The sequence below is a fragment of the Budorcas taxicolor genome, chromosome 16, assembly GCF_023091745.1.
Source record: "Budorcas taxicolor isolate Tak-1 chromosome 16, Takin1.1, whole genome shotgun sequence".
Lineage (NCBI taxonomy): Eukaryota > Metazoa > Chordata > Mammalia > Artiodactyla > Bovidae > Budorcas > Budorcas taxicolor.
Genome location: NC_068925.1, coordinates 50,256,921 through 50,282,084, shown reverse-complemented (window position 1 = coordinate 50,282,084; position 25,164 = coordinate 50,256,921). Strand labels below are relative to the sequence as shown.

Here is a 25,164-nt window from a genome sequence, read left to right as displayed (position 1 = left end):
GTCCGATCCCTGGGTTGAGAAGACCCCCTGGAGGAGGACATGGCAACCCACTCCAGTATTCTTGCCTGGAGAATCCCATGGACAGAGAAGCCTGGTGGGCCACAGTCCCCGGGGTGGCGAAGAGTCGGACTCGACTGAAGTGAATCAGCACGCGTGCAGGATAGTCTAGACCGCCTTCTCAGAGTTATGCAGATGCCGGCGGGGGCAGGGGGCGCTGGCATGGGAACTGCACTGGCCCTACTGTGGCTGAGCGAGAAGCAGGCTGCCCGATGTCCCCGTGGGGGCAGTGTAAAGGCTGCAGTCTCTGAGACCCCTGGATACACTAGCAGCTCACCTCTGAGCATTGGGTACACAGGGAATGGGTCAGGAAAGGGCACCCCAAGGACCTGCCACGTCTCCTGCCTGCTCCCAGGAAGGCAAAGTGAGCCTGGCTCTGGTTCATGCTCTGTGGACCCCTGGCAGGTCCTGGCCATGGGGCCACATCACGTTCTCCAGGAACAGCAGCTCTGTGCTCACTCCTAGCTCCTGGCAAAGGACCCTGGAGCAGACGAGGCTGGGCTGTGCCGGGGGGCTGGTTCCGGCCCCCATGGAAGTGCTGAGAAGGTGACACTAAGGTTCTGCCACTTTAAGAACTGGTTCCCACTGTCCCCAGTGCCCACTGCCCAGACTGTGGTTTTCCCGCACTCTGGGGAACCAGAGATGGGGTGGAGCAAAAGGCAGCCTGAGGGCCCCCTACAGCTATTTCTGAGTTCTTGCTTGAGCAGTGGGCTCCCGAGATGCTGACCCATTGCTGAGTCAAGGCTCAGACTGACTCCGGGGCTTGCAGTGGCCAAGGGAGCACCTGGTCCCGTTGGTGCCCGGATGGCCTCATCTGCAAATGTTCATTCCTTTGCTCTATTGGTGAAGGTGATAAGGCTTAAATGGGATGGTGCCTGTGCTGCATGGGGCTTAGTGCTGGCATGTCTTTACTATTTCCTTAGATGATGGGGGTGCCATGGAGCCTGGTCCTCCTGGACAAAGTTGTTTACCCAAAGCTGCATCTGCCAGGGATTCTTTATGGACTGTGGGGTCCTGCCCCCCACACCCCTGCTGTGAGGTCTGGCCCTCGAGACGTCACTGCACTTGCACACCTCAAGCAGCAGGAGGCTCGCTACCACTCCTATTCCAAGTTCCCACTCGCTTCTTAAGCCCTTTCTCTCTCTTCTAAGCGGAAGGATCCCGGGCCCGTCTTCACTGACATTCTGTCATCAGGGCCCAAGTTGATGGTTCTTAGGAGTCCTGGTGGGCAGCTTGTGGGGGTCCTGGCTCCCTTCCTTTCCACTGTTTGAGGATGCTGGTGGAATCTCTGTCGCATCTTGGGGGCTTGGAGCACCTGAAATGGTCTGAGCGGGTCCTCGGGGAGGGGTGGGAGCTGCCTCTTGGTGCCTGGTTTCCTCTACCATCCCCTGCCAGGTGTGTGACCTTAGGGTTGGAGGGGCTCATGACTTGGTCACAGTTGTGCTGGCCCTAAGTGGTCGCATGGGTGGTCTGTCCAGGGAGCAGAGGAAGCCTCGCTTGTCCCAGCGGCTCTGCCTCCAACCTCCAGCCCCTCTCACCACCCCCCACCCCCAGTGCCCAAGCAGTGGATACCTCCCTCCCTCCCTTCCTCCCCGCACACCCCCACCCTCCGCCATGGCTCATGGAGCTGAGTGGAGGAAGACGGTGCTCACAAATCCCCCTCTCCAGCCCTTCTCCATGCCAGGGTAGAGATGGAACAAACATTGATAATGAGATTTTTGGCACCTCAGTTCTGGGAGCAGACCCCGTCCCCACAGGCTCTCCTCCTTGCCCAGGGAGGGGGCAGATGGGCGACCAGCTCCCGGTGAGGACGGAGACCACCGGGCATCCTACCTGCTCACGGCTCCGGGGCCCTGGCTGTGCAGGCACTGCTCAGACTTGCCGCTCGGGCTTGCCATCCTGGCCTCCGCTGTGCCGCCCGCTGCCCCCTACGCCAGCCTGCTGGTAACTGATAGATAATTCATATTTTTCTCAAGTGCAATTCCAGATTGACTGCTGCCTTCACTCCGCTCCCTGCTCAGGCAAAACACCCTCACCAGCCCCCACGTGGCTGCAGCTGTTAATGGGGTCTTTGGCTTCTGTTTGGCCAATCCCCGCTGCGAGTCCCACAGCCCTGGATGGATCTGCTCTGACCTGACTTCAGGTCAGGTCTTCAGACTTCAGGTCTCATACCCACACTGAGGGCTCAGAAGGGCCTGGAGCCCTCAGCTCATAGAATATGTGCACATCTGCGTGCATGCAACTCTCAGATATGCATGCACAAACACGAACACGTGTGCAGACACGCACACATAGCACACACATGCAGACATGCACAGACGTGCGAACCCAATGCAGACATGCGCAGACATGCGAACACACATGCAGACATGCACAGACGTGCGAACACATGCAGACACGCAACATAACACACACATGCACACCACAGCACACGTGTGCACATGCATGCATGCAGATACTGTGCGCACATGGGAGCACATGTGCAAGCATGCATACATGTTCTTAAACACACGCACGTGTGCGGGCGCCTCCTGGTTGCTGCCCAGGGTTCTGACAGCCCCTCCCCTCCTCCAGGAACCGGAGCGCTGGGTGGCAGGTAACTGAGCAGCCAGAGGAGGGGCCTGGGCTCTTCCTGAGACTGAACAAGGGGCAGGGCCAAGGCCAGGTGGGTGTGTGGCCAGTCAGGGCACGGTCACAGGAGGTTCTGTAACCCCACCCCCCGGCAGTGTTCGCTGCCTGTGAGCATCCTGGCTGTGGCTTATCCATTTTGGGGGTCCTTCTGCGCTTTGGAGAGAGACAGGCACCATGAGAGCTCATGGGTGTGACTGAGGCTGGCGCCCTTGGGCACTGATGCTCTTTGGGCTGGTGGGTAGGTGGAGCCAGGCTGGGGATGGAGGTGCCCGGTTCCCGGGTGCCTGTTCCACACCCTCCCTGGACATGGCGGGTTGCCCTCTGTTGACCTCCGGATGGCCACTCCCACCCTGGGAGGCCCCCTGCATTGTCAATGTGGGGACAGCTGGTGACAAGAGTCCCAGGGAGCAGAGAGCAGCAGCAGCCCCTGTGAGGGCGTCTGGATGCTATCCAGCCCAGCCCAGCCTCCCCCTGCTCCCAGGCTGAGCCTGGGAGCCAGGGAAGGGCTGTCCTTAGTGTTCTGGAGGTTTGGGGAGGGGGTTCCGAGGGCAGAAGGGCGACTTGCTGTGGTCAGAGCCCTGGCCCAGCGGGGCATCTACAGTCGCCTTGGGCAGACTGGGTGGCACTGCTGATGGCCCACAAGGCAGGCTGCCATGAGGCAAGATGGTGTGGGTACGCGGGAGTGTGAGGGCACAGCTGGCCCCTGGGGGACCTATGGACAGCCCGCCAGCCTGGACAGAGCCCCTCAGTGACCTCCAGCTGCCCTCAGACTCAGTGGGGAATGTGTCCATCTGTCTGTCTTGGGGGCTAGCTGGCCCACGAAGGCCAAGTGATGCCCCTCCTAGAAGCACATGGTGGGGGCCCAGGAAACACAAAGGCACTTCATGGGATTCCTGAGTAGAACGGGTCTGAGTCAACACTAATGGATTTGGGAGAAAACTTTCCAGCCCCTCGGAGGTTTGCAAGCAGGAAAATAATAGTGGAGGTGTCCCAACATGATCGCGGTATCAATTGCGTTATCCTAAAAGTTTATGGAATGCACAAGTGGAATTAATACCTTTTACTGGCACCAGGAGCAATTATACGTATTTGAAGCTGAAGGAAGAGTCCTAACAATGTACATTGTGGAGATGAAATGCGGGTTATTTAGGGGAATCGGGTGCACCACCCTCAGGGAGGGTCTTCAGCAAACCTCACCCTGTATCGAGCTTGAGGGCAGGGCTTCCTGTGGCTGGACTTGGGGTGTCAATGCCTGGCTTGCGGCCCGAGGTAGGGGTCACCTCTTCTCCTTCTGTCCCCTCAAGCAGCCAGAGAGCCCTGCTCCTGGAGGTCACAGAGCTCAGCTTGGGGGCCCCTGAGAGGAGCCCCGAGTCCCTGCTGCTGAGGGGTGCTCCCAGGGCAGGTGCCACCTCCCACCCCAAGGTTCTTGTAGAGGAGCCCCTGGGTTTCGGGGTCCATCTCGGAAGTGTGGGGCTGTGGAAAGGGCACAATGTGATCCACATCATTTCTCATCTCCTGGGACTTTTTTCTGAGTTGGACACAGCTCTGTGGAGTTTGGGGTGACCAGTTTGTGGATCGACAGTGCCCCTGCAGGGTCCCTCTGTGGGCAGGCCCCACCAAGAGCACCCCAGTACATGCTGTAGGCTCTCAGGGTCTCCCCACTTTACTGATAAGGCTCGGGTGGCCAGGTCCCTGCTCAAGGTCACTCATCAGCAAAGGGAGAGAGGGGTTGGAACCCCAGCAGCCTGACCTCTGGCTTTCATTACTTAGCTTGTAGGCACAGCCTGTGTACCTCTGTGGGGCGCATCTAAGGAGAAGCGTTCTCCCAGCTCTGAGGGCTGGGTCTGCAGACACTCCCAGGACCCAGGGGACCAGTGGTTAGGGGAGCTGACCCCTCAGAGATCCAGAGCCTGCCAATGGCTATGTCAGGAAGCACCCAGGCCCCCAGCAAGTCTGTGATCACTGTTCGTCAGCAAGTGAGTGACAGCTGCCCCTGGGCAGGTGGAGTCTGCCTGGCTGCGTTCTCTCTCTGCTTCTTATTGACCAATGAAAACTCCTCAAGAGCATTTTATAATTAGAATGATCGGGACTGACCAGGCTCAAAAATAAAAATAGCCACAGGCCAGGAGAGCCTGGGGGTCAGGGGAGCTGGGCATGGGACCCGCCTCTCTTCCTCTCTTGCCACACCTCAGCCAGGCCTGCCATTCTCAGCTCACTCTCAGGTTCCCTTAGCCCCCTTTCTGGGTGGGAAAGTGAGGACAGAAGGGGAGACCCCACCTCGGTTTCTCCTAGAACCACTGCTGCAGCGGCAGGGGGCTGAGTGCCCTGGACCTTGGCAATGGGAAGCTCGGGATGAAGGTCACAGCTGAGCAGTGAGTGGAGGCTTTGTGTCCAAGCCAAGTGGGTCCCTGTGGTTGGTTATCAGGGAAATCTGCTTTGGGGTTTTCTCAGATCCAGAACTTGGAAGGCAAGTTCAAGTTCATGGATCCCTCAGAGTTTCTAGGGCAGGAAAGCCCCTGTGAAATATACACAGGGTTGAGTGAAATAGATGATCAGAGGCTGTTGGGAAAACCACTCAGTGGCTTGGAGGCAGAGTCCTCAGGATCACAGACCTACCAGGGCGAGGCCCCCTTCCTATGTGGGGTCCTGGTGTTGGGGAGAGGAGCAGCCAGTGCCTCTAGTGCCCAGGGAGGATGAGCCCAGGTGGTGCTGATGTCATAGGAGAGCCTCATGCTGCGCTGTATGGGATCGGACATTCAGAAGTCAGTACTCCCTGCCTCGGACCCTTCACTGGCTAGTTAAAAGTTCCAGCGAAAACTTTGATTGCGGCCATCTGTACTAAAAGCTGAGAAGTGGCCACCCACCGTGTCCAGGGCATGCAGGTCCTGGGGTTTCTCTCCTGCTGGCCAGGAGTGGGGTTTATTTAGTGAAGAAACGCTCTCACTGCTTCCTGGCTGGAGGGTGTGGCTTTAACTGTGGTCCCCAACTGGGGGCTTACCTGTGGCAGCCGTGGCAGGAAGGTCAGAGGCAGGAAGGTGCTTCCTTAGGGCTCCTGCTGGGACCGACGTGACAGCCCTCCAGGAGGCCACCTTGAGTGTCTGCCACTGCCGTGGCCACTGCCCAGCCTCCCCTCCCTGCGTCCCCTCAGCCTCCTGCAGCTGGTTCAGCTCTGGCCCCGATGCCCCTAGGCCATCCGGAAGCTGCAGGGAGCTGGGGGAATGACTGCCCGCACTGAACAGCCCAGTGTCCAGAATGGCATGCCCACAGGCAGAGGCTCTGGGACTGTCCTGTGAGTGGAAGCTGGCCGCTGACCCTTGCCTTCACCGTGCCGACAAGGCCACGACAGCTCAAAAAGGCACAAGGGGGTAGGGTGAGCATAGTGGGGGCCTCCTCCCCCGGCCATCCCGTGGGCCCTCCCGGCACTGGATCAGAGCTGGGCTGGTAGGCAGCCTCCCCACACTGCCTCATGTCAGGCAGTTCTGAGGCCTGGCCATGGCCCTGCTAGCTGGGTTCTGGCCAGAGCGCTCTCTCCATGAGGCCAGCTGGGGGGATGCCCACTGCAGGCAGGGACACCGGACTTCAAAGGAGGCCGGCACAGACAGTCTGGCAAAGTCAGAAGCCAAGTTTGTGGGCAGAGGAACCGAGTTTGGACCCAGCAGAACCGAAGTTTGGTGCTTCGGATGGTGACGCTGTTTGTGCCCTGGGAGTAGGGGGTGGGGGCACGTCCTTCCTCCTCGGGGTCCGGGCTGGCCACATATTGTGTTTGGGTCACTGAACACGGACCAGATGGAGCCCAGGGTCCCCACCTGCCCCTGAGGGTGTCACTGGGGCCACGGGCACGGCTGGCCTCTGGGCAGCTCCCTTCTCCTGGAGGGACCAGGGTGAGAGAGGAGACAGTAGGACCCCCTGTGTGCCAGGACCCCCCAAGCACTGTTCACGGGGGAGCCGGTGACTCGACACGGCCCTTCGGGGTCGGAACTGAGGCTCATCACACAGCATCTCAACAGAAAAGTGGGGGCTGGAGCATCCAGGCCAGCTGCCTCCCCTGCAGCTAGCTGCCCCCCAACAATCCCCACCTGGACACCCCTCACTGCACCAGGAGGCTGTCTTACGCTCCTTCTGCGGTTGAGGGGGACGCCCCCCTCCCCAGCAGGAAAGGGCAGGTCAGGCTCTCGCCTGTTGGTCCCCTTGTCCCAAGAGGCTGGGGCTCAGCGAGCTGGGATGAAGGGCGGTACACCTGACCCCGTGTCCTTGTCCACCTGCCTCTTTGAGCTACGTGGTCTTCACGGCCCCAAGTCAAGCCCAGTGGTGACAAGGGGTCTGGGGATGGAGCTCAAGGGCCCAGGGCTGCACCAACCCAGCTTTTGGAGGCAGAGCTCTGCGTTGCTAAAACATCAGGGTGAGAGGGTGACCTCAAGGGGGAGGTTGTGTTCCAGTGGACCCAGCACAGAGAAGGTGTCAGTAAACGGTGGCCATGCAGATGGCCCCGGGAGCCCTGTTGAGAGTGCGGGGCAACTGCGCCCACTCACGGGCTTCCCGGCCTCGACACTAGCAGACATGGCCTCCCCAGACCCCCCTGGTCTGTGCCCCGCGTCTGGCCAGGCTTTGGGTGGGCCCTCGGCTCCTGCCCTGCTGGCCACCCTGCACAGCAGGCCCGGTACCCACTGGAGCCTCTCTCCTGGGTCAGCTCAGCGCACACCTGCTGTCCACCTCGCCCCTGATTTTAGCCCAGGACAGAAGCCACTTCCCCTGGCAGCCCACAGCCTTGAGTGGGATGAGGAGTGGGCGGGTTTGGGGGTGCAGCTCGCTGAGGGTGTCCCTGCAGGCCCCTCTCTCTCTCCAGGGGACAGCTTCTAGACCACAGCCTCCAGGGCCTCCCCAAGATGGTAGTGAGGGTCCCTCAGCACCAGCACAGCCTGTTTCCACCTCCAGGTCCGCTGGGCTCCTGGTGAGGGGAGCCCAGGCCATCCAGCTTTGCGGGGGTGTCAGCAGAAGCATCTCCCACACCACCCCATCCCAAGCGGGGCGCTGTTGAGGAATCATAGCGGCCTTCCTTCTCTGCTGGCCAGGCACCGGCTGCCGCCCTGGGCATCCCAGGTTCCCTGGATCCTCCAGCCACCAGACCCGCATCCAGGGTGGAGTGTTGGCCATGGGTTTCCTTGTGTGTGGGTTTCCAGCGAAGACCTTCGCTGCCTTCTGAGCGTGGGTGCCCTGACACAGGCTGCGGTGATGGTCATAGGTGCCCCCACACCCCCCAGGCCGGTCACCTCGCTGGCGTCTGTCAGAGCTCCCCGTGTCCTCAGTCCCTCTTGGCTGAGTGAAGACTGGAGTGTGGGAGTGGATCTGTGCCAGTGACAGGGGGCTGGCCAGGAGTAGGCGGCACTGTCCCTGTGGTTTGCGTCACCCTGGGAGGCCTCCTCCCCTGGGGGGAGAAAGAAGGCTGAACCAGGGGTTCTTATGAGCTTTGGAAGCTGCCTGGGACTCCACGAAGCTTCTTGCCAAGCGCTCTGCTGATCTATTCAGGAGCTTTTCTAGGGTGAGTGAGGGTCTGTGGTCTTGAGGAGGTCCTCAAAGGGTCCGTAACCCAAGAGCAGGGAGAAACGTGGGTGTGAGCACCAGCGCATGCATGCACACACACACAGAAAGCAGATAAAAGTGGTCTATAAAAAAATCATTAAAAAAAATAAAGCCCCCACTGCGGGCCCCGTCTCCCAGAATCTGTTGTAACAGATTCACCCAAGCTGGTTAACGGTATTTGCGGTTTGCAAGACGCTACATGTCCCTGGAAAATGACAGACAAGTTATTATCACCTCTCCACTCTGCTCCTGCCCAAACCTGCCCATGCCGGGCACCCAGCTGCCGAGGAGCGGGCGCGAGGAAATTAACAGCCACCACGCCGCGCCCGCCACCCGCCACCCTCTCCCCCATCACCCCCGCACCAGCCCTGCCAGGCCTGTGGCTTCCAGCCAGGCCAGGCCCATCGTGAGCTGGGCGGGGGACGGGGAGGCGTGGATCTGAGGGGAAGAGCTGGTGGGGGCGGGATGGGCACACACCAGCGTTTGGGCGAACCATTTCCTGCAAACACGAAGGAATACACGCATCCCTGAACAGGCAAGTCCTGACGGCTCCGTGTCAACAGCCGAAGATAAATAAGATTTTATCAGCTCGGAATCTGTTGAAACACATCCATCTAGCGGTCCTAGGGAAGGAGAGGCAGGCGGGAGGGAGAGAGGAACTGTCTCCACGTGATCTTTCTTACAGAACCGAGGAGGACCCAGGAGCCCTCCTCCCTTCCCCGTGCCCAGGATGGCCTGAGGCCCCGGAGCTCTGGGAGGAGGGGGAGGAACTGGAGGAGGGGTGGAGGGCTCCTTCATTCCCTCCAGGTCCCACACTGCACCCAACCACTGGTTTTCCCCCCGCCCCTCTGGCCTGCCCTCTCCCCTCCCAGGCTTCCCTCCTGCCCTGCAGGCCAGCGACCACAGGTGTCACCACTGATGCTACCAGGGTGCGGAGACCTCAGGTCTCTCTCCCTGACGCTACTGGACTCTGGCCAAGCTGGACATCTGTGGATCCACCCACTGCTGGAGTGGAGGCATGACCTGTGTGTGTGCCCGAAGGCCACAAGAGCAGCCAGTAGGGAGGGCAGCAGTGGGTTGGGGGGGCACCCCTATGGGGAGCGGTGCAGAGCCAGTGACTGGCCTTGCTAGGACCACAGAGGGAAGAGTGTCCTCTGCACCCTCACCGCTGGCCGGTGAGGCACACCAGGTGGAGGTGTGCTCCCAGCCTAGCCAGCTTTTGGCTTTCACCAGGGTGGCCTGGCTGCCGCTGCCCGGCGGTACCAGGGACAGCTCCCGGCAGCTCCTCCCAGAGGGTGGGGCGTCCTCAGCTCTGGCAGAGGTGGCCGGCGGGGCTGGGGCAGGCAGCCCAGGGGGAAAGGCTGCGTGGGTGGGGCGGGCGTTCTGAAGCCAGGGGGTGATCAGGGAGCCTGGGGGGTTGGGGTAGGGGGGCAGCAGTTTTGCACCTCCCAAGGCTGAGCCTGGAGCCTGGCTCCACCCTGTTGGCTCTGTTCCCTCCTCAGTGGGGCTGCCAGGAATGCCTGGTCTTGGTAGACCTTACCCATCTCAGGGCTTGGGCGGGAGCACAAGTCAGAGGGTGAATGGGACTCCCGGAGGGGGACCTGCACAGCCGACGGTCATGTCACAGAAAGGTATGCCCAGTGGTTAAGGCGTCCCAGCTGTCCGGCCCAGAGCTGAAACGGACACAGTGGCCAGACCTCAGGCAGTCTCGCCATGCAGACCACCCCCCAGTAGTCCAGGCCAACTCTGCAGTCCTTTGCATGCTCCTGCCAGTCCTGGGTCACCGCATTCCCTGGGCCCTCCGGGGGCAGGTGGGTTGCCTGCAGGGGAGGAAGCCCCCTCTGGGATCCAACAGCCACAGCAGGAGGCCATGAGGCTGCGTGGCCTTTGGGGATGAGCTGTGAGCCTTGGCTAAGTCTAGATTTTTCTGGGGGTGGAGGGCCTCTCGGCTCATTTCCTTAGTGAGCCAAGAGCTGGGCAAACACTAGGCGTTCAACAAAGGCTCGCCGAGTGGATGGCTCCCAGCATCCCAGCTTCTTCCTCCATCACTGCTTGTATTCAGGTCCCTGTAGTCCACCTGAGGCCTGCCATTCCCTGTGGGGCCCTCCTCCACCAGGAAGACCCCCTGGGTAATCCTCTGGAGCTCCTCCATGATGATGACCAGGTAGTTTCATCCTGAGACGAAGTGCACACTTGTCTCACGTCAGGGACGGGCCCTGAAGCCTCGTACGTGGGTGAACAAAAGAGCTGGGCCCTCGGCTGGCACCTGGGGTTTGCTTTGGGCTGGGCTACTGCTGCCTGGGCACAGATCTCGAGACAGGACACTCAGCCGATCTCCCAAACTGGTGAAGGGGCAGCATTTATCCTGATGGGGACACAGGAGGTCAGCGGTCACCTCCCTGGGATGCAAGCTGCCCCCTGCCGTGTGGCCTCTGAGCCTGCTGTCTGGCAGCTGAGGGCCCACCTGCATCCATAGCGGGTGTGCCTGCCTGCAGCAGCGGGGTTGCAGGCACAAGTGGACAGAGCATCTGGGAGGGGACAAGCCCTGTGGGCATCCGATCTCTTCAGTGACAGGGGTACAAGGGCGCTTGTCTTGTAGCCAGCGCCGAGGGAGTTGGGCAGGGTCCCCATCCCCCAGGACGCCACTAGGGAGACCCTCCCACTTGTTCCCCAAGCCCCCCAGACCCACCGCAGGGACAGGGCAGCATTTCTGGCTGGGTTTCAGTTCATCAGAGGAAGGACAGCTGTGCTGCTCAGGGCCGAGGGCGCTGAGGGGCAGGGACCCTTTCCCCCTGGGCTCAGGGTGAGCTCCATCTCCTTTGGTCTTCCTGGACTTGGAGTGGCTGAGGTTAGGAGTCCCTGATGGTCCACTGTGTCCCTTGGTGGCCAGGGAGGCAGTGCAAGTGGCCAGGGTGGCCTTCATCTATGGGTCATGGTGTCAGGCGCCAGCTTCCTTGGCAAAGGTAGGCTCAGACCTGCTCATCCTCTGGACTGCAGCAGCCCAGTCTCCAGTCTGACCGCACACACCATGGTGTGGTGTGCTGGGGGCTTCCGAGTCTTCTGGCTGGGGCAACTCCAAGTCCCCTGGGCTTGTGGGGGGACCCAGAGGTGTGGCACAGGGACAGGAAGCACCCTGTGACTCTGAGACCTCGATGTTCCCCACTGTCTCTGTGGATGGACGGGGCTATGAGGAGCCCCCAATGGGCCCCCAGGAGCCAGTCACTGGAGAACAGCCAGCTTAGAAATGAGTGGACACCCCTGTTTCCAAGGGGTGTCCACTTGTCCCTTCCATCAAGGCCACTTTGGACTCGTGAGAGCCAACCTGGGTCCTCAGGTGGGCCACCTGGACCTCTGGGCACTGGCCCTGGGGGTCCCTGCAGGTGGCGTGGGCATCATCCCATCCTCCCTGGGTCAGGGGTTTCTGTTAGGGGTCCTGGGGCTCCGTGGTCAAAGCCCCCCACTTGCAGTGGCCAGAACCCAACCACAGGGCTGGCCCCTCCGAGGATGGTCCAAGGAGTCCCTGTGCCTGTCTCCTCTGCACAAATGCCAGAAGACCTGACTCCAGGCTTTTAAACCCAGCACGGGATGCTGCACCTCACTCCTCAAACCGCTACGGCCTGGAGGCTTAAGGTCCACAGGCTTGAGGCACCAGACCTGGCTCCCAGCCCGGCTCTCCAGCAGCTCCTCCTCACTTTGCTCTCCTTTACTATCTCCCAGAGTTTGTTCAAACTCATGTCCATTGAGTCAGTGATGCTATCTAACCATCTCATCCTCCACCACCTTCTCATTTTGCCTTCAATCTTTCCCAGCATCTGGGTCTTTTCCAGTGAGTCATCTCTTCACATCAGGTGGCCAAATTATTGGAGCTTCAGCTTCAGCATCAGTCTTTCCAATGAACATTCAGAGTTGATTTCCTTTAGGATTGACTGGTTTGATCCTGCAGTCCAAGGGACTCTGAAGAGTCTTTTCCAGCACTGCAATTTGAAAGCGAGAATTCTTCAGCACTCAGCCTTCTTTATGGTCCAATTCTCATCCATAAAATGGACCTAATGGCACCTCCTTCTCCAACCAGTGAGATCCAGACAGAAAACGCCTCCTCCTGGCTGCACAGAGCACTCGGCACCTGCTGAGTGGGGCTGGGGAGAAGCTGGGAGGGAAGGATGCCCAGAAGTGTCCAGCGAGGGCCATCCCAGGGCTTAGGGTGGGGACTCCTGGCTGGGCGCAGCAGGCGGAGGCGTGGCTCTGGGCCGACCAGCCTCACCACGACCCCCATCCCCTGCAGTACTCCCCGCTGCTGAAGAAGCTCTACTGCCAAATCGCCAAGACGTGCCCCATCCAGATCAAGGTGTCTGCCCCGCCGCCCCCAGGCACCGCCATCCGCGCCATGCCTGTCTATAAGAAGGCGGAGCATGTGACCGAGGTTGTGAAGCGCTGCCCCAACCACGAGCTCGGTCGGGACTTCAATGAAGGTGAGTGTCCCCACCCCCTCCTCTGCCCCTCAGCACCCTGGAGGGAAGGGGAGGGCTAGCCCGGCCTCCTACTTGGAGGCAGCAGGTCCAATGGGAGGGCGCTGACAAGTGGGCTCAGCATCCACCTTGCCTGTCCTGTGTCCTGCCAGCTCTGCCCGGGGTCTTGGGTATCGGGTGGGTGGGCGGGTGGAGCGGGGTAGGGCTGCTGGGTCAGATGCCCCGGGCATCTGTGAGAGCTGCCTGCCGCCTGCGTCCCCCTGGGAGGCCCCGAGTCAGCTACGATGTGCCTGGCACAGGGGTGCAGCCCCTGGCTGGCACAGTTGGTCTCTGAAGCGGCTCACTCCTCTTGGCAGGACAGTCCGCTCCTGCCAGCCACCTCATCCGCGTGGAGGGCAACAACCTCTCGCAGTACGTGGACGACCCAGTCACCGGCCGGCAGAGCGTCATGGTGCCCTATGAGCCCCCGCAGGTAGGGAGCCGGGGGGGCGGGGCAGAGGCCTCGCACGTCACTTCCTTAGTGTCCAGAGTTAAGTACAGCTGTGGGCTCCTCCCTCGTCTTCCCATCTGTCCATCAGCCCCTCCCAGCCTGACCCTCAGCTTGGGGGCAGCCCCTCCAACCTTCTCTGGGCATCTGCACCCCCAGCTCTACAGCACGGGGTGGGCCTGGCGACCCCTGAGCCTCAACCCAGCCCTTTGTCCCCCTTCCTGGTTCTGGGCTCTGGGGAGGGAGGGACTCGGGTCAGGGGGAGTCAGCAGGGTGAAATGGGTTGTGGGGGGCCCCCCCGAGGAGAAGAGGGCAGACCTGCAGTCGGGGGGCATGGCGCTACTTCACCCCCACCCTGGATCTGAGACCCCTCCCCCAGTGCTGTAGCCAGTCCTCTAGGCATTCCCACTCCGGGCCTCATTCCTGTACCTGGTTCCCCAGAAGCCCCCGTGCTTTTCTAAGGAACAGCCCTTCTGTCAGTGGGACCAGGGCCCTGGGAGGGGTTTCCACCCTGGCTTCCCTCCCCCAGCCCTCAGCCTCCAGCCCCGCTATCACCTCTAGGACTGGCCAGGAAAGCAGGTCTCTCCCGCCCCCTGGTGGCGGCCACGTGCTAGGAGTTCTGTGAAAGGCCAGGTTTCCTAAGCCATCCTCCAGACCCAGGGAGACCGCAACAACTGCACATTTTGTGGTCCTTGATGCCCCTGGGGTCACAAGTCCTAGGTCCATAAACTTCCAGCAACCAGTGTATGTGGAGCCCACTCGGACAGGTCTGGTCCCTCCCTCTGCCAGCGCAGTGCCCAGAGAGCCCACACTGCAAAAGACACACCTGTGCCCACAGGGGCCTGTGCTCATACCCAGCTGCCGGGGCAACCTCCAGCCTGTGTCAGGGTGGGGAGGTGGTGGGGGCAACCACCATGGCTCTCTTGGTTCCCACATCTGGCACGGCACATGGCACTCAGTGTAGTGTGTGAATGGATAGGCTGTAGTCAGACAAGTGGATGCATGCACGGATGGGGCATGGGGGATGGATGGATGTGTGGATGGATACACGCCTGGGTGCAGAGATGATGGACAGATGGTGGGTGGATAAATGGATAGTTGGTGGACGGATGGAAGGATGGGTGGATGAAGATAGATGGATAGATGGATGATGGATGGATAGGGGCTGAGGGATGGATAGATAGATGTATGGATGAATACATGCATGGATGATAGACAGATGGTGAATAGATAAATGGATGGATGATGAATGATGCATAGGAGGATGGGTGGATGGAAGTAGATGGGTAGATGGATGGTGAATGGGTGGATAGATGGCAGAAGACCAGAGGGCCCAGCAGCCTCTTGCCCACCGGAGATGTGAGGGATGAGTGCTTGGAAGCCCAGGAGCCCCCACGCCTGTGGGTTGAGGCCACCTGCTGACACCACAGCCTCCTCGCCTCCCTGTGTGCAGGTGGGAACAGAGTTCACCACCATCCTGTACAACTTCATGTGCAACAGCAGCTGTGTTGGGGGCATGAACCGGCGGCCCATCCTCATCATCATCACCCTGGAGACGCGGGAGTGAGTCTGCTGGAGGTGGGAGTGGGGAGGTGGGAGGGCAGGGATTTGGGCCAGTGCTGCTGGGGGTCTTGCCGGGGAGACAGCCATGACCTAGGAGGGGTGCTGGCCCTGGAGGCAAGTTTGGGGAGGGGCCTTGCAGGCCATGTGCTGGGAGGGGCTGCAGGGGCAGGCACCACCCTGGGAGGGAGGCAGGAGACCTGGTGTCCTGGAGCAGCTGTGCTCTCAGCCCTGAGCCCTGGGCCCATCAAGGCCAGTCCCGTGGGGTTCAAGGCATGTGGGGAAGGTGGGCCCCTAGAGCTCACAGTTCTGGCTGTGCCCTTGACAGCGGACAGGTGCTGGGCCGCCGGTCTTTCGAGGGCCGCATCTGTGCCTGTCCTGGCCGAGACCGCAAAGCAGATGAAGACCACTACCGTGAGCAGCAGGCCCTCAACGAGAGTGCTGCCAAGAGCGGGGCTGCCAGCAAGCGTGGTGAGCGGGGCTCAGGGCAGGGGCAAGGGCGGAGGGCAACTCTGGACTGTCAGAGCCAGGCCACCCTTGGGACGAGCTGGACCGGTCTGGAGACTTTTGGGAAACATTCAAGCCTGTGTCCAGGGGACAGAGTGAGCCCCGCCCATGTGGCTGCCCCCCCAGTCCACTCTGTCCAGCCTGGGTGGCCGCTCGAGTTTGCTCATCCAAGTGGGTGACTGGTCTCCAGGTCTGTCCATGAGGGACACCTCAGGGAGGTCGGCTCAGGCCGGGTGGTGGGGTGAGGTGAGGGGGTTAGCTTGGCTCACCTGCGTATGCCCCGCCTCCTCCCTGCCTGCTCACAAAGCCCCCGACCTCTGCCAGCCTTCAAGCAGAGCCCCCCTACTGTTCCTGCCCTGGGCACCAACGTGAAGAAGAGGCGGCATGGTGACGATGACGTGTACTACATGCACGTGAGTCCCACGGCTGCAGGGCCAGGCCAGGGCACGGCAGTGCTAGGGGGAGACCCAGGGCCCCGGGGGTGGCAGGTGCCATCCAGCATGCCCTGACAGCTGAGACCCCAAGATCTGTGGATCCCAGAAAGGAGAACCAGGGCCCAGAGAGCTGGACTGGCCACAAGGGGAGCAGGTCCACTGATGGAGCTCCCAGAGCAGGAGGGCTCGTGACGGATACAGTGATACAGTGTGCAGGGCAATGCAGACCCCACCCAAGGGAGCATGTGGGAGGAATCCCACAGCCTGGTGGGCCCCAGTGCATCACCGAGCCGGGAGTATAGGCTGCCCTGTGATGCGGCCACCCCAGCACAGATAAACCCCCACCTGCTTTGCTAGGACTGGTCTCCATGACGTGAGCTTGTCTGTCTTTCAAGGACTTGTCTTGAGACCTTCAAGAATGAGTTCCTTGTTCTAGAAACCCCATGTTTGTCCAGGGCCCCTCCACCCCAGTACCCGTCTGCTGAGCTCTAAAAAGAGGGGACAGTGTGGCAAAGACTCAGGGGTAGTAAGGGGTGGGTGTGGTTTGCATGGACAGGAGCCAGCCCTCCAGCTTCGCTCAGACCTACTTCTGGAGAGGAGAGCAGGACCAGGGGACCCCATGGCTGCAGGGGCTGGGGAGCCCTGAGAAAGAAGAGGCACTCCCCTGCGCCAGGAGGTGGGGGGTCCTGGGGCCAGGCAGTGTCTACATGTCCTGGGCAGGCAGAGGGTCCGCTTGTCTGTGCTCAGGTGCGGGGCCGGGAGAACTTTGAGATCCTGATGAAGGTCAAGGAGAGCCTGGAGCTGATGGAGCTGGTGCCCCAGCAGCTGGTGGACTCCTACCGGCAGCAGCAGCAGCAGCTCCTGCAGAGGCCGTGAGTGCAGCCCCTCCACCTCCGCCCCCAACCCCATTCCTCCGGGTCTTACCCACCTGTCTGATGTGGGGAAAGATGGGGCTGTATGACCCAGCAGGGAAAACACAGCAGCACTAGGCAGTACCCCTCCTCCAGGAAGGCTCCCTGAACTGCAGCATCTCAGCCTAGAAGTCTGCTGAGTGGAGGCCAGGAAGGGGTGGTCAGGGCAACACTGACCCATCAAGAACAGATCTGGTTCCAGGGTCAAAAACGGCCCCCCTCTGGCTCCTACCCATTGCCCAGGTCCTGCCTTTGAGTGAGTGTGGCCACTGTCAGGCAGGGAGGCTGGGCTAGAGGCATGCACTCTGATCCCGGTGTAGGCGGGGTCTCCAGGCCCCTGCAGCAGGGGGCTTCACTCAGAGTTGCTGTTCCTTCTGATCAGGAGCCACCTTCAGCCTCCATCGTATGGGCCTGTCCTCTCGCCCATGAGCAAAGCACACGGGGCCGTCAACAAGCTGCCCTCAGTCAACCAGCTGGTGGGCCAGCCTCCCCCGCATGGCTCAGCGGCTGGGCCCAATCTGGGACCCATGGGTGAGTGGCTCGGACAGGGTGGCTGGGGTGGGGGGTTGGGGAGCCTGGCTCCAGACCCTCTTGCCCAGCTCAGGACCGCTCGGGGCTCTTGCTGGCTGGGCCCTCCAGCAGTTCTGGCCTGAGAGCAGGAGGCACGGTCCCCTCTGTCCACTCCAGGTTTGGGGAGGGCTGAGCCTTACGAGCCTCCCCCACACAGCCTGGGACACCTGCCCTGGCCTGCCCCCCTCTGACTGTCCCACCTGCTTTCTGCCCAGGCCCCGGGATACTCAACAACCACAGCCACACCCTGCCGGCCAACGGGGAGATGAATGGTGGCCCCAGCTCCCAGTCCATGGTCTCGGGGTCCCACTGTACCCCGCCACCCCCCTACCATGCTGACCCCAGCCTGGTCAGGTACGTGGGCTGCTGCTGGGTGCTGCCCCAAACCCAGTAACCTCAGCCCCGGTGGCTCCTGGCCGCCTGGCCCCAAGCCCGAGGTAGGGGTCTCTGCCTGCTGCCCCTTGCAGCTGGTGCCGTCCCTGCCCCGCTGTCTGGAGAGCGGATAGGGGGAGGCGGGTAGTGAGCCTCCAGCAGGTGCTCGGAAGGCGGGCACAGAAAGCCAGGGGCTCCCTGGAGGCTGCGCCCAGGTGAGCGTGGGCTGGAAGCTGTGGCCACATTGGGCCGGGTGGGGAGACCTGGGGGTGGCCGGTTTCTACTGAGATGGGCCATACAGCCAGGTTTTTACAAGTTAACGCTGCTCTGTTTCCCCAATTCTCTGCAGTTTTCTAACAGGATTGGGGTGTCCAAACTGCATCGAGTATTTCACCTCCCAGGGCTTACAGAACATTTACCACCTACAGAACCTGACGATAGAGGTAACTGCCCAGTGGGGCAGGCATGGAGAACCCACCCCCAGACCAGCGTGGGCCCTGTCTGCAGGCCAGGGAACTTTCTCCTCTTGCGGTGCAGTCCCTCCATTTCCCGTCTAATCGTGTAAGGGGGGCTGGGGAGTTTGGAAAACACTTCTTCCTGCAAGTAGCCAAATCTACTTGCTTACACCCAGCATCATGTGGCTGGAAAGGACTTGCCACATCTGGACCTGAGTCTCTGTCCTGTGGCCTTTGATCTGGGGGTGGGCTGTCTCCAAGGCATGATGAATTCCAGAAGGGGAAGTCCAGGAGGGATCTGCTGCTGGTTTAGCTCAGCACTGTTTACACGGGGGGGAACTGAGGCCCAAACCGCTCGCCATGCATCCACAGCAGCTGAATGTCTGGTCCAGGGTGTGCAGGGCTAGAAGTGCCCCACCCTGGGCATCCTGACCCCTGACCCACAGACAGAAGCTGGTCTTTGGGTTAAACCAGAGTCCCAGCAACGAGCACTCATGGGGTTTCCCAGGTGACTCTAGTGGTAAAGAATCCATCTGCCAATGCAGGAGATGCAAGAGACACGGGTTCAGTTCCTGGGTCAGGAAGATCCCCTGGAGGAGGGAATGGCAACCCACTCCAGTATTCTTGCCTGGAGAATCCCATGGACAGAGGAGCCTGGAGGGCTGTGGTCCATGGCGTCGTAGAGTCAGACACGACTGAAGCGACTTAGCACAGTGTACAGCCTGAAGTTGTCTTGAGTATAATGACTGTTAGCTGGAGGCCGGGAGACACAGCTGTCAGGCCAGATCCCAGGGCTCCATCCAGGTCAGTGGCCTGGAGCCTCTGTTGGTCCTGCTCCAGAGTCGACCCTGGGACAGAGGCCTCCTCCCTGGCCAAAGGATGCGGGTTTGCCAGAGGGAGCGGGGCCAGTGGCTCAGAGGGCAGCCTTGTCCTCTGTCCACTATCTTCTCTGATCTGTCCCTGGTGGCCCCACTGGACTAGCTCAAGGCCTGTTAACCCTGCCTCACCAGTTGATGCGTTGCTTGCGGGGGTGGAAGGAAATGGGGTGACAGGAACCTGAGGCTCTGCTTTGTCCTGAAGGGTGGGACCCGGCCCTAAGGCTGGGAGGCAGGGGTCCTCCAGCACCTGGCGTGGGGGGACCCCATCTGTTTCTCTGACTGTGATCAGAGTAACCAGGCCCTATGCAGCCCCCATGACCTCAGCACCCCACTCCTACCCATGTCATTTCTTGTCTCTCCTGTCCTGTCGAGGGCAGAATTGGGTGTGGCCAGACCACTTGGCACAGGGGCATCCGGCACTGTCTACTTCTGTGCCCCCACCCCTGCCCCCCTACAATGGGGGCTCCTCCCCTCCCTCCTGGTCCCCCAGCGGCTGTGCAGGGCAGGTGATGTCCCTGGTCGGGGGAGGGCAGAGCCTGACAGCTGCTCCTGCAGGACCTGGGGACCCTGAAGATCCCCGACCAGTACCGCATGACCATCTGGAGGGGCCTCCAGGACCTGAAGCAGAGCCACGACTACGGCGCCCAGCAGCTGATCCGCTCCAGCAGCAACGCGGCCACCATCGCCATCGGGGGCTCGGGGGAACTTCAGCGCCAGCGGGTCATGGAGGCTGTGCACTTCCGCGTGCGCCACACCATCACCATCCCCAACCGCGGGGTGCCCGCCGGGGGCGCGGGGCCCGACGAGTGGGCCGACTTCGGCTTCGACCTCCCAGACTGCAAGTCCCGCAAACAGTCAATTAAAGAGGAGTTCACGGAGAGCGAGGCCAACTGAATGGGGAGGACACGGCCAGACCCCCTGCCCCCGTGCTGTCGACGCGGAGAGCGGAGAGGGCGGAGTCTCGGCGGAGAGGGTGGAGTCTCCGGGCTGGCGGCCCAGGAAGCCTAGCTGGATGGGTGCTTCCTCCCAGTCACCAACTGGCCTGGGAGGCAGGACTCCTGGGCTGCGCCGGTGAAGTGGGGAGGCCCTTGGAGCTGTGCTGAGGATGCGCATCCAGGGTCCGTCCTCTTGGGGGCTCACCTTCCCTGCCTCTCCTTCCTGGCAACTGCCAAAAAGTGTTTTTCGATGTCTCTGGCTCTGGGTAGGGATGAGGGGCTCTGTGCTTGTCCCTAACACGTTTGTTCTCCAGTCCAGTCTCCAGACTACATCTCTGCCTGAGGCTGGTCCCTCTGCTGGTCTTGAGGGTCGGTCTGTCCCTTGCACCCTTGTCCACTGGTGTAAAACCTGCTGCGGCCACCTCCCATTTCCTGCCCCAAACAAAATCCCAAGTTTCACTGGAATTGGGAAGACTGGCCCCTCCGGGGAGGCAAGGAAACTTTGGGTGAATGGGCTGCATCCAGCCCCCATGCCAACACCTCTGGCCACAGTGCCCTTCCTCCAGTGGCCCCCAGAGCATAGACACGGACACAGGTTCCTCAGACCACTGGGAATTGTCAACATTTGATAAAATGATGCCCTTTTTCTACATGTGGGTGAGCCTTTTCTTTTTTTTAACTTTTGTTCTGAATGTGTGTGTAAACAAGATGGGCTAAGAAAGGGGCCAGCTGGGTGGGATCCATAGCAGGCAGGGGTCGGTCACTTGCTCCTCCATTCAGGGATGGGAGAACAGAGCCGGCTGTAGCCGCGGCCCCACCCTGCTCCCTGGGAGGCTGTGTTCTGTGTGGGAGGGGCCCTCTGTCTTCACAGGGCTGAGGCCAGTGGAGGGGGTCCTGGCCTCTATGGGCAGCTTGAGGAGTCAGCGGGCTGGGAGAGACAGCGTCTGCAGCCCCCAGAGCAATGGGACCGGTTCTGTCTGCAGGGAGCCTTCTGAGCCAGAAGCAGGACCACAGGGGTCGTGGGCGAGGGGATGAGGCAGGAGGGATGCAGGGAAGCCTGACTCCTGTGTAAGCTGAGACATCACCTGGTACTTTCCTAACACCTGTCTGTCCCTCACTCTGCATGGTTCCCCATGGTTAGTCAGTCATCAGCTGAGCCCTCCTGTCTCTAAATCATGGGGAAGTGCAAGGCTCCCAGACCAGGGGCAGATGTGGACAGAGCCCTAACCGCTCTTTGGGTTCTTTCCCTTGCCATGATCCCCACCCTGCCCCCAGCCCTGGGAAGTTAGGAAGCAGCAGACTGTGATCACTCAGGTCCACTCTGAAGCCAGGCTCTCAGTCCTGGGGTTCAAGTGCCAGTTCCTGTGTTCAGTTCCCAGGCTCTTCAGAGGAGGGCGCTGGGTGGGGGTAGGGGGCACCAGGGGGTGGGATGGGAGGGGTAGGGTGTTTGCTGTACTCAGTGGCTCGGAGCCCAGTCGGGAATGGAGCTCCAGAGCCAGCTCCGCCCCTGGCTGGCCAGCAGTGGCCCTCCAGACCAGGGCTTTATGCTGGACATGGAGTTTGCACACTGCCTGGTTCTGCTTATTTAAAAAGCATTGTGTGAATGCAGGTGCCAGAGTCTAGGGTGACAGCCCCTCCCCCCACACCATAAGCTCCCTGTGAAGCTCCTTGAGGTGGGAGGGGGCGTCATCAGCACCTGGAGGCCCCGCCCACAGCCAGGCCTGAGAGCCTGGGGACAAGAGCCAGCTCAGCCCCTGGGGGCCTGCAGCCCCCCTGGAGCACACACCCTGGCGGCATCATCACAGCGGCCATAGGATCAGGGCTGCTGGGCTGGTGGGGGCGGGAGGAGGGGTGTGGGCATTGGTTTCCCTTCTCACCCTCACAGGGCCTGGGTCAGTACACTGTTCGTGCGGTTCAGATGAGGAGACTGAGCCACAGACCTTGGGTCTGAGCCCAGGGTCACAGCCGGCTGCTGTGGGGTAGGGCATGTGCTCCAGCGCACACGCAGGGCCCCCCAGTCATGGCCCATCAGGAGCCACAGGCCTTTCCTCCAGGTCCTGGGGGTCCATGAACCCAGCTGAGAAGTAGCTGAGCTCCTGGGGCTCCCGTGGCTGTGCCTCAGGCTCATTCCATTGGCCGGTGGGGAGGCCCTCGGGTGCTCCTGAAGCTGGGAGGCTGCAACATGCAGGCAGAGGGCAGGCAGACCCCCATTACGGAGGCAGAGGAGACACATTCCTGCGGAGGGCCAAGCACAGGCTCCCTGCTCCCATGCCACAGGTGGGGAGCTCCAGCGGTCCTGGACCTTTGTTCCTCGCACTGATGGAGGAGCAACCTTGAGAAGTGATTCAGTGGGGATTCCATCATGGTCACAGGAACACACACAGGAGCAATGGCCCTTACAGGCCCTTACAAATCAAGAGAAGACAAACCTGTGAGCTGTGAGGTTTCCCAGATGGGAAGAGGAGGGCAGGAAGCTGGCCAGGCCCAGCACAGCTGCTCAATCTCCACCAGTCCTTCCTGGCTGCTGGGGGGTGGTCACCCACCCAGATCTGGGTGGCACCTTCAGTGGCTTTCGTCCGGGGACATGCAGGGACCGGGGACATGGTCTCACTGTCCCTTGGGACATGCCAAACTTGCAGACACAAACATTTGCTTCTGTTTTATTGGCTAAAGCACTTTAAGGTTTAAAAAAAAACACACCACTCCCGTCGGTAATGTAAGGCAATGCTTCTTCCAGCAGTATTGATGGATCTATTCTGACTGTATTATTACCCTCTCTTGGGAATGTAATCTCGGGAAAAACGTGTTTTTTTAAGCTGTGTTTTTATGGGACTTTTTGGGTTTGTTACATAATAAAGCCTGGATTCCAATGACTGACGCTTATGACTGAATCGGATTCAAGGACAAGAGCATACGTGACACGAGCCTCCCAGCGTGCTCCCCTCCTGAGTTTGTCCGCTGTTGTCAGTGTGTGACACACCCAGGAGCCCTCCTGCCCTGCACCGCAGAGCCGAGTGCTCCGCGGGGATATCCAGCGACTTGCGTCCAAGGATGACATGAGGGGTAACACCGGGTTCTGTCCCAGGGCTGCTGGCTCGGCTCACGGGACTGGCTGCGGCCCGGCCACCTCAGGCCTTCTGGGAGCAGGGTCCAGAGTCCCTCTCAGGAAGGTCTTCCCCACGTCACTGTAGACAGCCCTCCCTCTGTCTCGAGTTGAGGTTCACGTTTCTCTGCAAACTCAGGAGCTCGTCCAGTCAGCCAGGCACAGTCTCCAGGGCACGGGGCTTCATTCTGTCCCTCAGGTCTCAGGTTCCTGAACGTCAGACCTGTGAATGAGGGACTGGGGTTTTGTCACGGCAAAAGGAGAGCGCTCAAAACCCGTTCAACCTTGAGACAGGCTCGAGGCTTTCTAGACACGTTGCTGAAACCAAGGGGAACAAGGTGAGGCGGAGCCCTGCCCACTACCCGGCCCCGCCCTCGCCCCGCCTTCCTGGACGGGGCTCTTGGCACGCCCTCCTCCACTTACCTCTTAGAACTAGGTGAGATGGAGCCCCGCCCACCTCTCCGGGCCCGCCTTCCTGGGCGGGGCTCATGGTGTCCCCTACTCCTCCAGAGTCCGGCAGCCCACAAGCTCCCGCGGCTGCGGCGGCGCACAAGCACGGCCGAGAGGAGCTACCCCACAGTCCGAGGTCAGGGGCGGCGGCCGAGAGGAGCAACCCCACGTCCAAGGAGTGGTGGCTGCGCGGGGAGGGCCGAGAGGAGCTGCTTCACGTTCAAGGTCAGGAGGGGCGGCGGTGAGGAGATACCCCTCGTCCAAGGAAAGAGAAACCCAAGTAAGACGGTAGGTGTTGCAAGAGGGCATCAGAGGGCCGACACACTGAAACCACACTCACAGAAAACTAGTCAATCTAATCACACTAGGACCACAGTTCAGTCGCTCAGTCATGTCCGACTCTTTCCAACCCCACGAATCGCAGCACGCCAGGCCTCCCTGTCCATCACCAACTCCCGGAGTTCATCCAGGCTCACGTCCGTTGAGTCAGTGATGCCATCCAGCCATCTCATTCTCTGTCGTCCCCTTCTCCTCCTGCCCCCAATCCCTCCCAGCATCAGAGTCTTTTCCAATGAGTCAACTCTTCCCATGAGGTGGCCAAAGTACTGGAGTTTCAGCTTTAGCATCATTCCTTCTAAAGAAATCCCAGGGCTGATCTCCTTCAGAATGGACTGGTTGGATCTCCTTGCAGTCCAAGGGACTCTCAAGAGTCTTCTCCAACACCACAGTTCAAAAACTTCGGCGCTCAGCTTTCTTCACAGTCCAACTCTCACATCCATACATGACCACAGGAAAAACCATAGCCTTGACTAGACGGACCTTAGTCGACAAAGTAATGTCTCTGCTTTTGAATATACTGTCTAGGTTGGTCATAACTTTTCTTCCAAGGAGTAAGCGTCTTTTAATTTCATGGCTGCAATCACCATCTGCAGTGATTTTGGAGCCCCCCAAAATAAAGTCTGATACTGTTTCCACTGTTTCCCCATCTATTTCCCATGAAGTGATGGGACCAGATGCCATCTTCGTTTTCTGAATGTTGAGCTTTAAGCCAACTTTTTCACTCTCCTCTTTCACTTTCATCTAGAGGCTTTTTACTTCCTCTTCACTTTCTGCCATAAGGGTGGTGTCATCTGCATATCTGAGGTTATTGATATTTCTCCGGGCAACCTTGATTCCAGCTTGTGTTTCTTCCAGTCCAGCGTTTCTCATGATGTACTCTGCATAGAAGTTAAATAAGCAGGGTGACAATATATAGCCTTGACGTACTCCTTTTCCTATTTGGAACCAGTCTGTTGTTCCATGTCCAATTCTAACTGTTGCATCCTGACCTGCATACAGATTTCTCAAGAGGCAGGTCAGGTGGTCTGGTATTCCCATCTCTTTCAGAATTTTCCACAGTTTATTGTGATCCACAGAGTCAAAGGCTTTGGCATAGTCAATAAAGCAGAAATAGATGTTTTTCTAGAACTCTCTTGCTTTTTCCATGATCCAGCGGATGTTGGCAATTTGATCTCTGGTTCCTCTGCCTTTTCTAAAACCAGCTTGAACATCAGGAAGTTCACGGTTCACGTATTGCTGAAGCCTGGCTTGGAGAATTTTCAGCATTACTTTACTAGCATGTGAGATGAGTGCAATTGTGCAGTAGTATGAGCATTCTTTGGAATTGCCTTTCTTTGGGATTGGAATGAAAACTGACCTTTTCCAGTCCTGTGGTCACTGCTGAGTTTTCCAAATTTGCTGGCATATTGAGTGCAGCACTTTCACAGCATCA

At 60.0% G+C, this 25,164-nt stretch overlaps 1 protein-coding gene across 1 annotated transcript in view; it reads left to right on the top strand.

The window, feature by feature from the left end:
• TP73 (tumor protein p73) overlaps positions 1–19,848 on the top strand; it is a 53,935-nt gene extending 34,087 nt beyond the window's left edge. Inside the window, exons 5-14 of the mRNA XM_052653680.1 lie at positions 12,548–12,734; positions 13,088–13,203; positions 14,672–14,781; positions 15,107–15,249; positions 15,610–15,698; positions 16,467–16,591; positions 17,013–17,161; positions 17,416–17,554; positions 17,922–18,015; positions 19,461–19,848. Of these exons, the coding sequence (XP_052509640.1) occupies positions 12,548–12,734; positions 13,088–13,203; positions 14,672–14,781; positions 15,107–15,249; positions 15,610–15,698; positions 16,467–16,591; positions 17,013–17,161; positions 17,416–17,554; positions 17,922–18,015; positions 19,461–19,799 (1,491 nt within the window). The 3' untranslated portion in view covers positions 19,800–19,848. The remainder of the gene's footprint in view (positions 1–12,547; positions 12,735–13,087; positions 13,204–14,671; positions 14,782–15,106; positions 15,250–15,609; positions 15,699–16,466; positions 16,592–17,012; positions 17,162–17,415; positions 17,555–17,921; positions 18,016–19,460) is intronic.
• Positions 19,849–25,164: the final 5,316 nt, after the last annotated feature.